This window comes from Mytilus californianus, unplaced genomic scaffold, assembly GCF_021869535.1.
Source record: "Mytilus californianus isolate M0D057914Y unplaced genomic scaffold, xbMytCali1.0.p SCAF_1, whole genome shotgun sequence".
Lineage (NCBI taxonomy): Eukaryota > Metazoa > Mollusca > Bivalvia > Mytilida > Mytilidae > Mytilus > Mytilus californianus.
In genome coordinates, this window is record NW_026262581.1 from 33,594,526 (window position 1) to 33,609,972 (window position 15,447).

The 15,447-nt window shown below is 31.2% G+C and overlaps 2 protein-coding genes across 6 annotated transcripts in view; both read right to left on the bottom strand.

Moving 5' to 3' along the window:
- The window catches only part of LOC127718983 (hepatocyte growth factor receptor-like), a 92,513-nt gene that overhangs the window by 50,993 nt on the left and 26,073 nt on the right, over nucleotides 1–15,447 (bottom strand). For 2 of the 5 annotated variants that reach the window (XM_052225096.1, XM_052225064.1), the window contains 2 exons: nucleotides 14,991–15,140; nucleotides 13,300–13,555 (listed from right to left, as the gene is read on the bottom strand). The exons of 1 other annotated variant lie outside the window; for it this stretch is intronic. In XM_052225096.1, the coding sequence (XP_052081056.1) occupies nucleotides 13,300–13,555; nucleotides 14,991–15,140 (406 nt within the window). Of the gene's footprint in view, nucleotides 1–11,127; nucleotides 11,212–12,072; nucleotides 12,262–13,299; nucleotides 13,556–14,990; nucleotides 15,141–15,447 lie in introns of all 5 variants that reach the window. 2 more of the 5 variants (XM_052225080.1, XM_052225088.1) reach the window with 2 other exon arrangements.
- Nucleotides 1,911–15,447, bottom strand: part of LOC127719063 (hepatocyte growth factor receptor-like) — a 63,791-nt gene continuing 50,254 nt past the window's right edge. Inside the window, exons 8-12 of the mRNA XM_052225114.1 lie at nucleotides 9,416–9,594; nucleotides 8,330–8,439; nucleotides 6,581–6,740; nucleotides 5,619–5,755; nucleotides 1,911–4,499 (exon numbers count right to left, since the gene is read on the bottom strand). Coding sequence (XP_052081074.1) covers nucleotides 4,397–4,499; nucleotides 5,619–5,755; nucleotides 6,581–6,740; nucleotides 8,330–8,439; nucleotides 9,416–9,594 — 689 coding nt within the window. The 3' untranslated portion in view covers nucleotides 1,911–4,396. The remainder of the gene's footprint in view (nucleotides 4,500–5,618; nucleotides 5,756–6,580; nucleotides 6,741–8,329; nucleotides 8,440–9,415; nucleotides 9,595–15,447) is intronic.

Consider the following 15,447-nt stretch of genomic DNA (forward strand, 5'->3'; position numbering starts at 1 on the left):
CACATTTCACTTCTACAACAACACCACCTAGCATTGAGCAGACGCCTTATCCCCACCTCTAACTATAGCTGATAAAAAACCAGCTTTCGTTTCCGGAGGTGTGACCTTTTCGTAGGTATTTTAAACAAGGACATCTAATCGCAATACACGAAGTATTTTTAAATGTACGGGAATGCTCATCTACTCATCTTTTCAGTATAATTACAGGATGCTGTTCTATATTTTAGAAGCATATAATCACTATGAATTTATAATGAAATATGTTTGCCTATTTGTAGTGACCACTTTGCTATTAAGCTGAGTTTTGTTTTTTTTCGTTAATTAGAAATAAAGTGATTCTGGTCTTTAACTTTGTCATCATTTGGTGTTTACGTTCATTCATTAGAGCATTAATTACTTACGTGACAACTTATATATATATAAGAACGTCTAAACCAGCACGACTCTACAACAGATTTTATCCATCGGATTACCACTGATGGTGATACAAGGCTGAAAACACATTTCTGTATATATAATTCGTCTAAATAACAGCCCAACAATGTTAGATCTGTAAATTTGCGTTAGCAAATTTTTTTTGTTCTTCCCTAGCCGGGATTGGAACTCATTCATATATATATATATATTCGATTTGTGACCCCCAATATGTTGGTGAGTCAAAGCAGCCGTTCTACAAACGCCTCAATTACCATAGGAGTGATATCTATAAGAAGTCACTCCTCCCAGTAAGTCAGCCTTTTAGATAATCGGGTCACAAAATTGATGACTTTAACCGCATGAAAATTCTAGTGATTGAACAGAACATTCACTGGAGTCACTGTGATGCAAAGTGACAGGTTCGGGAAAGCTTTTGGATAAAGGAACTAAATGTACTTCATCTTAACGGCATCAATATGAAATACTAGTAGTTTTATAAAGAGACTGTTCTATTATTTTACACACATTCTTACATACTACTGCATTTTGACACTTTGGAATGTATATGTATACGCAGGCACGTTTATATAGTATTTGAGTTTTGTTTTATTTGATGAGGTTCAAGATTTGGGATTACATCAATAGACCAAAACTTACCAGTATTACTGAGCTTTTTTACAAAATAAACAATCAGTATTGTAAAAAGTATTGACACTGACGTAGGCTATTTGTTAAGCCGAAATATTTGTCAACACGATTTTATAACATCATCTTCGTATATTAACATCTTATATTAGTACCGTTGTGCAAATCTTAACACTTATATATATATAAGAATATATACAAGTGAGAGGTTTAGCTAGCTTTAAAACCAGGTTCAATCCACCATTTTCTACATAAGAAAATGCCTGTACCAAGTCAGGAATATGACAGTTGTTATCCATTCGTTTGATGTGTTTGTTTTTTTGATTTTGCCTTTGATTGGGGACTTTCCTTTTTGAATTTTCCTCGGAGTTCAGTATTTTTGTGATTTTACTTTTTACGTAGTGCTTTTAGAAACGAAACACATCATATTTCACGCCTAAAGCATTTATACAACATAAAGTAGTTATTGATCAATTTTGATGATGTTAAACATGTTAAATCATTCATACAAGATTTTCACATATGATATTTTAAGGCAATCAATATATATATACACAACAGTATATACATTTTCTGATCAACATTAAAACCTTTTGTTTGATATTTTTGAACGTTAATGTACGCCGATGTCAAATGTCCATTTGTCTTCTACATTTATATTTATCAAAAAGTAGTTTTCCGATGTCCCCTTTATTTTGAATAGTTGTGAATGTTCCTTTTTTGTGTTTTTATCATTGTCTATATGTTTTTCAAAGCGTTTGAAGTCAATCGTACATGATGATGGTAAAACAAGAAACAGGTGACATGCGCAGCAAATGTATCCTACTAAATAAACGGAACAAATTAAAAAAAATATATAAATTTATTTATAATCAAAATACAGACATGCAAATAAATCAAAGAAAAATTGAGCATTTATAAAACAGTTAATCATACGTTTTAAAACCTATGAGCAAATCTTTAAAAAGGTTTACAAGCAATAGTTAATTAGAAATGGACAATTCTCTAAAATATCATAATACAAAAATTCATTAATTGATATTTGATGTAAAAAAAATCACACAAAAAAATATAAATGTAACTTGAGAGTAACCACAAAATGTAAAAGAGCAGACATGCATGTTTGGCAGATAGTTGTATAACTCGTGTCTATCACCAATATTGCATTCAATAAAAACAAAAACAAAATTTCATATAAAATTATATATATAATACATACATATTGATGAAACAGCCAAGAAACAACAAAGGAGAAATTATATATTTTTGGTCTACTTGAATTTGAAATTCAAAAAGTATTACAAGTAAGACAAATTTCATCCATCAGATGTCAACAAGAAATAAATCTTTACTATTTATATATCTATTACTGAATTCAACAATATAATAAACAAACAGGGAACTGAAATCAAATTTTCTCAGAGTAACTATTTTAATCATCAGTTCTGCAGCTAGTGCTTTTTTACTAGTATTATTTAAATATCACACATTTTTTCTAAAAATTGTTTTTTCAACTTATTTGATTGAGTATACCTGATACTTGTTCTTTCAGATATACGTAACGTGCACAGACGTTTTATTTTCTCTTCATTATAAATGTTCAAAAAAATCTTCTTCTATTCGTGCTAACTTTCAATTTGTGAAAATAATTACGTGTATTTTTTTTTTCAACTTTTATATATTCAGGTTATGTTTGGGTTCATTATACCTTTTTTTCAAAATTCTCATACCTTTGACATTTGAATTTTGTTATTTGTATATTCTAAAAGTTTAAGTAATTTCAAAGTAAAGTGCTTCTGTACGTATTAGGTCTTTAGTTTTGCCGTACAAAAATATTAACTACTAATAAAAAAATTGCATTGCATAATTTAAAGCCTAAAATATGATCAAATATGAAACAGTTAATGTACTTATTATTTTCATTTTTATTTTTTGGTATGTTGTCAAGTTGCATAGTTATTAATACTCATATTTACAATGTAATGATTTTAAGAAATACATTACGAATATAAAAGAACAAAACAAGATGAAGGAATCAATGTAAAAAAAGGTAGTTTAGGTTTATGATTGATTGATGATTGATTTTTTGTTGCTTAACGTCCAGTGGCAAATATTTCATGCATGTTCAGGACGAGAACAAATTAATATTAAATACAATAGATAGCTCCTGTAATAGAGGCCGTTGATTGAGGAAATTTAGATTGCCACTGGAAAATAAGGGTATATTGGATAGGGACAGAAATTTTGCCTTGCAACAGGCCACATACGGACCCCTCAAAGAGCTGTTGCAAGAGTTTATGTATTTAAGAACCGAGCGTTAAATGTGTAGCGGATAATAATTCTTACAGTTTACGACGAGAAGTAACCAATTTTGGCTAGTTTTAAAAATAGATGGCAAGGAGAAATAATACATTTTTTTATAGGTTTCAGAAAATAAACTCTCTGGATAGGTAAAAAATATTTTTGATCTTAATCCAAAATTCCAGTCAAGTAAAAAGGGGCGAAAGGTAATTTGATAATTAAGAGGAAGACATAGAGAGGGACATTTTCTCAAAAAATGGCATTGAGTTAAAGGAATTCGGTTTGTTGAAACAAAGAACGCAAACATAAATCCACAAGCGAAACCAGGAATAAAAATAGAAATGTAAAAGATTAAATCAATTTTTTTTCTGAGAACACAGATATGTATAAATATGTACAGTTGTGCATATTGCAGTTTATTTCTGCATTCCGCGATTATGCGTTTCTTTTTTTAATTTAATAAATCGTTTAATAAAACATTGAATCCCTGATGACATCACTATTTTTAGTATTTCCCGCATACAATAGTGGATAATAATGGTGTTTTCCGGTCGTTGCGTCCATGAAAGTTTTGGTTTAAGACTTTTTGTGTGTTAATATAATTTTCTATAAAATACGAATGTAATTTTCTAAAAAATTCTTTAAGCTAATAATATACGATTCCGCTTTTGTTAAAATTTTAAAACCAAAATGTTCACACACGTTTTTTTGTGTGGTTTGTGTTGTTCAATATTTAGTTTTACGTGCGATGATTTTATTGTTCATTGTTTTTACGTCGTTTTATTTTTGAACATGCTGTTGTCTGGGGTTTTTTAATTAGACTTACGATAGTGCCCCGTATTTCGTATCTTCTGTCTCTCTCTCTCTATGACACTGTTTGAGATTGTTGGTTTTTTTTTAACAAAAATATTATTTGGTTAAAAGTGCCTCATTGGGTCTTATAAATAAAAGGAGTTTGAAATCAACAAAATTTGTCGCTGGTTCATAATCAAAATGAAGTAACTGTCAACATAATATCAAAACTAAATTTCTTCTATTTTTCCTGTTCTACTAATCCAGTGATCCTCTGATTAACGTCCTGAAACGTTGGTCTGTCGTCTGGGTCAAATTCCCAACATGTCATCATTATCTCATATCTAATTAAATGAGAACAAAAATTCAAAACAAATTAAGTATAAAAATGTGAATTATGACCAAATATTTTATATAAATAAAAATATTTAATTTGATTCGTTTCAACTATACGCTTAAAGTAACAATAAAGAAATCTTAGTAGTTAACCTTGAGTTTAACCGTGCTCGAATATCAAAACTGTTAAATCTTATAAACATTTCAAAGACAAGTTTTGTTTTATACCACTAGTTTAATTGATTTTAGAAGCAGATGACGTGTGCTATAGAATCCTTATTAAACGTTTTCTGCTTCCACTTAAAAATACCACTGTATTTGGGCTGATACTCGTTAAGGGTATATTGCGCTTGATAGCTAGACGCTGGTGTTTTATGATTAGGGAGCAACCATTAAACTTAAAAGGGGGGGGGGAGGTCATGGTTTTTTGTCTCAGTCAAAAACTTTTTTTAGCTTTTCAACGCTATCAATCAAATTATTATTTTTCAAAATTTAACACTATAAGGTATGGGGAAAATCTGGATTCAGAATATTTTTTTTGTCATCTGCTTGACCACAATATTTTTTGTAATGTCTAAAACAGGGAAACAACTGATAATCTTACATATAAAAAAGAAGATGTGGTACGATTGCCAATGAGACAACTCTCCACAGGAGACAGTGAATATGATGAAGACAATTCGAGTTCGGTAAATTATTCATTTGGATTTTGTTTTTTTCAGTTGATAAATTTTACTAATATTTCGAATTAAAGTTTACTCAAATTACCAAATGTATATCTCATAGTTAAATGCTTTAAAACGCTCTACGTATTTGGCTTCAAAAATATTCCGTATCGAGTGTTCCTGTTAAATATTAGGAGATGACCATTTGATATTCTTCGGGGGGGGGGGGGGGGGGAGGGGGGGGGAGGATTTTCCCCTTATTTATTTTCATTAGTTGCTACGCATCCTTATTTTCTTCCGCGGCTAAGTTATTCATTATCGTTCTGCCCCAAACCCCCACCCCACCCCCATCCAGAATATCAAATGTTCGTCCCCTTATTATAGCATGCAGTATTGTGGTATGGGTATGTTTGTGTTATATATTTATATTCGTTAGAAATATTTACGTATCTATAAACTTACAATGGTGGTGGACAGAAATCAGTTCTTTTTAGGCGCCTGCCAGATTGTAAATATTTATGCATATCCCAATTGTTAACGTCACAATAAGGTGCAGAACCTCTGGTCATTAATTCCCACATAACTACACCGAACGACCACTACAATATACAAGTTAGTTAAAACAGTAATTTAGAATATTCTAACAATTAAATTACATGCATGGTTTTTTTTCCTTATCTGTCAATGTAAGTGGTTATACTGCAAGGTTGTACATATTCAAAATTGTTAACTGATTAAAGTCATATGAAACGAGTTTCTTGAAATTATTGAAAAAATTAAACCAATGCATGCATATATATTAAACTAAGTCCTATGCGCACTTTTTTTTTAACTTAATTACAAATCCATACAGTTTGAACGACAAAATTATTATTTGAAGTATCATATGAATTTAAAGAAGAGTTAAAACTAGAAATGTTCAGACTTGTGTATAGTGATGCATATACAGTTGAATCAAGAAGGCATTCTGGAATCCTTTGTTGAGCAAGGTTTTTTTTCTAAACAATCAAAACTAAGGTATTGTAATGATGAGATATGTATTCAGCCAGCTATCGTGATTTCAAATTTGCATCAAGAGCATTTTTGTTTTAAAACATATTCTTTTTGTGTGAGATATACCATTGATATGATTAGACCTTTTTCATGGAATATAAGTATGCGTCTTTAAAGCAAGTTGTGTAGCAGAAATGATACATTTTGAATATATTTTTATATGTAATTTAGCAAAACTATGAGCAATGTCATCTGCAATTTTTATAACTTCGGAAAATTCTGTGTAACGTTCCATATGATGCAGACAAATTGAGTATGACCAGACCAAAATATGCAACTGCTTCGAATTAACTTGTGCCTTATGAAAACATCATTTTAACTTCATTGTAAACAAATGTGAATAACATGGATATAACAATTAATTTACATACGACATCTGATTTTGTACTATAGGTCCCATTTTCTAGACTTTCAGGAGCCATCCATTTTACTGGTAACAGTTTCTTATTGTCACTGCTATAGTAGTTTTTCGTATAAATATCTCTAGCCAACCCAAAGTCTGCTACTTTCACTTTTAGGTTTTCATCCATCCTGTGAGATAAAGCAAAAGTGACTGTTTTATATAGGCCCTTTGGTTTTCATGCTCTTAAATATTCTAAAACTTTTCTTTTTTTATGGAAACGTTTTCTCACAATAAGTGCAAAATGTTTTTCTTCGATACCAAATACAAATTGTGCGATATTTTTATAATCGGTATCTGCTTAAAGAATATATTTGCTTGCCTCTTCACTTCTTTTACAATCTACTTCATGCATTTAATCGTTTATTCATGTATTCATTTATTTACTATCACTTTTTGACATTAAAACATTTTTTTTAAAATTTTGCCTCACGTGTTAAAAATCGAAAAATAAGGAATTCAGCCTTATGTCTTGCCGTACCACATTTCTAACTTGAAGTGGCTTCTGTTGTAAGTTCGAACCCTGGTCGCGGCGTGGTGCGTTCGACTACTATCTTAATTGACTAGGGCTGGCTGCTTTTATGTCGAATATGGGTGGTTCTCTACGGGTATTCAAGCTTCCCTTACCACAATAACATCACCGCCACGATATAGCCATGAACGCTGAATGTGGCGTAAACACAAACAATCACTTTGACTTGAACTGCATCGAAGAGTCTTGAGAATTAGTATTTTTGTTTACATAGTAATTTAAATAAGCATCTGCGTATAGAGCGCATGTTACGCCGGTATTGTGAATATTGTGCATTTTACAATTGTTGCAAAAATGAAATGAAATTTAGAAGATATCTTATCAAAAGCTAATAAATTGGGTCTGTAGAAAACGTGCATGAGGATATCTTTAGTCGTTTTGGTATTGCGTTAAATATGACTGTTTTAAAATTACATTTAACTTTAGAACGGCTAACTAGAATATTTTCAAAAATCAAAAGCAAGTTTGCATTCAGCTCTCCCAAAATCAGTGTAAAGTGTGTAGTAAATTGATTCAAGCATACTTGACCTAGTGCATGAAAAGTAATCATTGTCTTTTATTAATCTAACGGTCAAAGTACCAAATTCGAACATAATTTTACTTTCACTAATGTAAAGATTCCAGTAAATCATTCCAATGATACTCAAACTGTTGTACAACATGTAAACAAATTGACAAACCTGACAGTTATAGCTTAATCACATTGGAACGACAAACCAGAAAAATTTTAGTATCGAAAGAGAGTTCAATTTTATGAATTCCAACAATAGAGTAACGTTTTGTGGAAATCTATTCAAGTATATTAGAGTTATATATGCGCAATATGTGAAAAACTGCATTAAATCTGAAGGTTAAGGACATGTAACTCTGGAACAACAAAATACATAAAAAATCAAAACCAGATTTCTTTTGTCAATCTAGAATTTCATGGGAGTTGGTTAAAGCTTTGAGTTAGCGTACGAAGTGTTGACGGACGGACAATGGCATACCACAAATCGTACAGTCCACGACAGGCTAAAAAATAATATATTTTCTCAAGCATTCCCTATCTAAATTAAACTAACATATGTGTTTTGTAATTTATTAGACTATTTGACTGTTGCAAAATTCATACATATTACTTAGTTCAAAACAATTTGTTGAATTTTACAAGTGATGTGAAAATTTAAGGTTTTTTAGACTTCTTACATGCAGTTTCTGGCTGCTAAATCTCTGTGTACAAATTTGATGCTGCCAAGATATTCCATGCCCCTAGCAACATCTAGTCCAAATTTTACCAAGTCTTTAATAGTTGGCTTCTGTAAATAATATAATTCAAATTAAAGTTGTTTTGTCAAGAAAAAACTATAGTTTTTACCTCTCTTTTACTTGACACTTTGTAAACATTTTGTACGACTTTGCTGTATGAAAACTTCTATGAAGTACAATAACCTATATTAAGTGCAGGGCAATATGGTTTGATATCACCAGATAAACTAATTTGATCTTTCTTTCAGTAGCTGCTCGTATTCTTTATATGGTATAGTTTGTTATTTGTTACATCCTCTTCAACCTACCAGAGTGGTTGCGAGGATTCTTTAATAAACGCAGACTTCGGATTAAAGTCACCATTTCAACTGGATGTGGCCCCGTATTTATAATTCAAGCAAACCAAAATGGAAGCTCAGTATTTTAGCAAGAATTTGTCGATGGACGGGACAAGTCCAGAGAATACCAGATTTATTTACCCTAACAACGCTTTAGATCTGAGTACTCTAACACCTAATATAAAATAAGGAGATGTGGTATGAATGCTAAGGAGACAACTATCCAACAGAAATCTAATAACGTGGATTAAAGGAATTATATGTCACCGTATGGCCTTCAACAATGAGCAAGACCAATACCATTTCAGTAAGCTATAGAAATGTCCGACATAACAAAATGCGAAAAAATTCAAACGAAAAATCAACAGATATTAACAGATATAACAGGCAGCAAACAACGACGACGATTAAATTACAGACAACATGATTGTGAGCGCACATCCCCCCTTTTGCCTGGACTGTAAACAATCAGTTGGAAACGGATTGACTGACCAGATCAGAACAAGCATTAATTGAAAAGTTAAACATAAAATAGTTCTTCCTAATAGGTCATGAATCTTCATGATATATTGGGATCTACCAATCACAATGCATTTATTTATATATTTCCTGGGATTCTCGCAACTTTTAACAAACAAAAGGGGATAGACACAACACAAATAATTGCAACATATGTATTATAACTTACATTGTCAGCGCTACGAATATAAGACAGTAGATCCCCATTTGACATAAACGGAATGATAACCAACGGGAATTCACCAGGAGCGACAGAAATACCAATCAGTGACAACACATTGGGATGATTGAAATCTTTCATGATCAAAGCTTCATCAAGGATTGCGTTTATGTCCTGTACTTCTGTTTCTACAATTTATTGATAGCATTGGAAGAAATTAGACTGAATATATATATATATATATATAGATTCTACCACTGCATCGAGTGTGATACGATATTTATCCACTCGAGACAGTTAAATTTTCAAATTTAACTGTTGAGAGTGGATAGATATCGTATTACACGAGATTTGGTGGTGGAATCTGTATCTCTAATGATTTTCAAACAATACGCAGGCAAATTTATTCCGTCTTTTCGAATGATCTACAAAAAGATGTGTTCTTTCTATATGACGTCATCAGGCATGATCGCCTTTTTTCATGCCGTCACAATAGAAAATTCAGAGGAAAGCAAGAAAATTCGACGTCATAATCGGATTTTAACCAATGAATAACTGAGATCAAATGAACCACACGTTGATTAAATTTTTCATACAATGGGTGCAGAAAGGTATAAATTGACGAAGAGTTAGAGAAATAAAATTAGAATATTATATCAATTTACATGTGTAAAAATACAGATCTAACATTGTTGGGTTGATTTTAAGTTGTAAAAAAAATCAAGTGAAAGCCTTGCCTCGGCTATTCAAGAATAGAGAAAGTAAGGATATATGGTTAGATTAACTTGAGACTAACAGTCATATCCTTGTTTGGACGGGGGGTCATTTTTATTGTTTAAGATATTTGGGCGTCAGGACTTCGATCACCTTTTGTAGCAAATACGATTTATTCAATTTTAATTTTTGTATACAAAGTAAAAAAAACTTATGCTAGTATATACTACCCTCAAATCTATACCATGTGCAAATGAACGATTTCATAAAACAATTTTAAAATTTACAACATCCTATTGTCTATGTGCGACATAACTCTCATCTAGATTAACCTATATGGAAACCCACACAACGAAAACAATTTAGAGCAAAGGCTATATATAATACTAGTACTGGAGAAAATCAACTGTGCCTTTGAGGATCAAGTGTCAAGTGAAAGTGTACATGTACATGTATTCCTACTACTTGCATCATAAGGGACAAAATAAGTTGATAATCTCACGTACTGAAAATATGTTGTGACGTTATCCGTCCCATAAGTCAAATATACAGATATCGAATGCCACGTAATCAATGAAACAATAACAAATTAGCTATCTAGTTGATTTTTTTTTCATGTTCAGCTTTTTTCGGATGACAAACTGTAAACAACTTATGTTGTAAGTGAAACCCCATATACTGAATTAAATAAATTGACACTAAAGATATTTAAATACGCGGTGCCTTTTACTTTTTATTTGATTTTATCATAATAGATTGCTTATTTAAATTTAGATATCTGAATTCTTTTAGCTTACAAATGGTCGATGACATGTCTGGTTTTTTTTTTGGTTAAATTTCGGTTCCTGTTTTCTGTTAAAGTTAACATCTTTACTAAAGAGAATATACCAATTATCTTCCTACCAATGGAAAAATAGTATATCGAATTATTACGCACACAGTCATTTTGAAATGAACAGACAGAACTAAGGGTGTATCTTGTACTTTTTTTTCCATTTCTTACTTACTAAGAACAGTTTTGACGGCAACAAGTTGTTCATCCCTTTCTTCTGTTGATCGCAGATAACCCTGGTATACACATCCAAAATTTCCTGTAAAAAATTCCTTTATTTTCGTAACTCATTAGATAGAAATTAATAATAATTATTTGTATAATGACCAAATGCATTTTCATTTCATAATTTTTACAGATGCTACTATTAATACCATAAATCAGGACCTAGGACATATTTTGGAATAGATCGAGCTCCGAATTATACAAGGTTCATCAACAGCGTAAACATCAATAGCCTACTATATATATAGGCATGCAAGACCGTTGCGACTGATTTCTGAATTATCTGGAACATGATTAAACCATTAATAACCAGCGATTGGAGAGAATGGCCAAAAGGGATTTTTAACGTTAGCAGAAAACACAACTTTGATTTTTGAGACAGTGTATCAATGCACCCGTTTGACGACAAAACATGTGAAGAAACGACTGTAGGCAATTCTTAAAACACGCTATTCAATATCGTATAAACTTAGAGTATAGATGTATGGTCTCTATTCAAAGAGCGGGAAGTCGACTGCGTTTGTCATGGATCTTAGAATCCGGTTTTCATCGAAAAGATCTAAATACAACCAAGCCTTCTTATCTTTATCTAAGTTCACTTGGACATATGACATTCAAGTAAAGAATACTCAGTGTAAGGACGCCATTTATATATCTGGAAGTGAAGTTATAAGATTAAGATCCATTTATTTTTATTTTTGAGAAAAGTTTTTTTGAAAATACATTGCATCATATTTCAGAATATTAGAATAAATCAACTTGCAAGGTTGTACTTATTTATCATAGTTTATCTACGCTCGCCCTGTCGATAATGGTTTTTTTTGTTCAAAGTTATTTCCAGAGATATACGTTATTCTAGAAGAGCAAAATTTTGATAAAAACATAACATACTCACCATGGCCAATATCTTGCCCGAGTCTAACCAAATCGCGTTCAATAAAGATATTTTGCTGCTTCAGCATGTCAACAATTCCAATAGCGTCAAATCCTGGATTCCATGTAGCCCCTTCAACAACCAGCTCTGAAACGCTCTGTTTTTTCTGTTTGACATATCTAGGCATTCCTTGCTCAGCAGATGAATTACCTTATAAACAAAGCATAAAATCAAAATGAATTGACAAAAAAAATGTGTTTTTACGACAAGAATACGCGCGATTGCATATTTTCAAGCAGATTCAAATATCTGCATATGTCAACAACTATAATTTTTTTGATTTTTGAAAAGGATTAAATTTTTACCATTATTTTTTCTTACTAAACCCGTAACTAATGTCATGTCACCATTTTTACAATACTTCAATATATCAGCGAAAACAACCGAAAAACTTCCATTTAATCATGACGGACGTCAATACTACTGACTGTCCCTGACCTTTGGTTGTCGATAGTTTTAAAAACAACTCAGGTGTTAACAGTCACAAATTATGGTTAAATACGTATTTGAAAACCCAAATCAGTAGCATTCAACTTAGTTTGCAGTATAGTAGTTTGCTGTCTTATTTTTTTATTTACTGTTTTAAATGTTTTATAACTAATTTCAATTTCATAGATTTTAATTTATATATAACATATGACAATTTTGCTTGACTTTTACCTTACATCTTCCACGAAAATACATAATTCCAAATTCATGTGTATTCTCTGAATGCTCTATGTGAGTAAATATTCTCCATTGATAAGTATTGGAATGATTTTAATGAGTAAACACACATAAAGTTCAGATCAGGTATTATTTTAAATGTATCTTCCTGTTAATCTGAATATAAATTAGAATACCGATTCTAGTGGGCTCGAAAACAATTTCCGGAATTCATTTGACCAGTTTCGCTTTTGTCGGAAAGTATCGTAAATCCCGGAAATTATGTGTGCATTTTTTATTGCTATTGTTACAAAATTAATAAAATGTTTAATTTAATATCTCGATATCAAGAAATGTTGCATACAAATATTGATATTAAATTTGAACATGTTGAATGCGAGTTTATATCTCTGCGATACCTATCCCGTTTGATTTTCCCAAATGATAACAATATCGCAAATATTCTGATTTTGCATAAACCGGTTGTAAGCATTAAACCACAAAAGACGAAAACAAGAGGGTATAAGCTGAATATCCAATTACCTGTATCATTTGGCGGATCCATGAGGCCTCTTGTTTCTGGGCTATTGAAGTACACAACAGAAAACTCTTCTGTTGCTTTCTTTCTAAACACTCCTAAGTGTTTCTTGCGCATAACAAATACAAGACATAAAATCAAAACAGCAAAAGTCCCCAAACAAATTGCAGCAAGTTGGACATGTATTTGGTTCTTACGATATTCTACATGGAAAAACTTCATGTACCCTAAAACCGTCTTCCAGTTAAGACCTACAGATACCTTTTCAGTAAAACAAAAACGTTAAAATACAAAATATGACGATAACGATGAAAGGTTAACAAGATATATAAGTAAAAATAACGCTGATGTAGAACTTTTATTAAAACCACATCATCTTTTTTCATTTAAGAAGAAAACATTGGTTTCATTTGCATTTTTATTATTAAAGTTTCATCATTTATAATAAAATGCTTGTAATGTAAAAAATAGTTTAACTTATTTATCTTTTTTTTATCAATTCACATATCTTTAACCATAAACATCTAGTTCATTCTATAAATTAGAAGAATTATTCTCAATTCTCCAAACAAATATTAATTGTCTGTAATAATTATAATTCGCTCTATGTACAATATACTTCCCGTCCGACTCCGTATTAATACATGTCAACATATTATTTTGGTACGTCGCATAGCATAACAGTTGTCTGTCATGTGATCAAAACATTTTCAATTTTTCTGTTGATTTTGGTGAATATATAAATAGAAGCAAAACAGAAAGTCTTCCCAAATAGATGTTTTACTAAGGACGTCAAATCTGTTCAGTTTTTGAAACCTACAATTTTTAACCCTTCTGAAGTATGAGAAAGGTAGAACGCTCTTAAATATGTTAACTTCTGTCACATATATGTGTGTCTGTAATTCATGAATGTGGCCGTTTGGTTTTTTTCTTTTGAATTGTTTTATATTTTTTCATAATTTTGGACTTTTTATAGCTAACTTCATACATAGCGTTTTACTCATTGTTGAAGGTCGTACGTTATCAAATAGTTGCTTTCACCAACGTCCTTAAGTCTATTGTGTATATAAATCTCATTGGCGAGAAAATATCATCTGTCTTTTTTTATTATTTTCATGTTTTTTTTTAAGAATATTAAATCTTCAAATGTCAGTATGCCAATATCCCTATAATAGAATAAGTTTTTTAAGAATGAGTTTCGTTGCATTGAAAAAAACCTTGTTGTAGTTACTAAGGTCCAAGAAATTATGAAAAAAAGAACTTTTTAAAAAATTATCCAAACAGAACAGTCAATTGAAATCCAATTAGACAAATTATTAAGTCTCAATTACACAGGTCATATTGCGAATCGAATTTGACCAAATTTACAGTAACGGCATAGCATTATTGTACGAATTTTACCGAGTATTTGTGGCTGGAAAACAGATTTATAAAAAAAAAATGAAAATATTTATCTGAAAATCATTTTTTTTTTATATAAACTTGAAGAGTTACATGTGATGTTCTTGCAACTTACAGACTCATCTTTTCAGAAGTAACCCTGGTATTGTTCCTTACCAAGTTACAAGAAAAAAAAAACCCATAATTAAGTACTTTTCTACCGTAAATTCGCGAACCTTCGTATATGAGAACATGCTACATGTATTATGTAAATCACAGGCAGAGTTCTTGTAATTGTGTTTGATAAAATATTTACCTCAACAAGTAGTGGCAATTCTTTGATATGAACTGTGTTAGAAAGGTTACATTTCAGATAGGTTTGATGGAGATCCATAACAGGACAGAGAGTTCCATTTATTTTTATTATATAATCTTCCTTTTTTGCTGCAGAATTCAGATATCGCCCCTGGAACAAAATATGTTATGCTATACATCTGCCCAACCTTTATTAAGGACCTGATTCTGGAATTATCGTTATTATCTAACTAGGTATCAACATAATATCCTATGTGTTTTACTGACTTTCAAAAACGAAATTGTCTTATAAAGAAAGAATGTGTGATGTTTTTCTAGATTATCGTTGGTCATCTCAACGAGATTGATTTTCTCGCTTGAGCCGGTACGGCGAAAGTGAGAAAAGCAATCGAGTTGAGATTACCAATGATAATCTGTTTATCGCTATTTTGCCTATGACGACGTTGATGTTTACATTG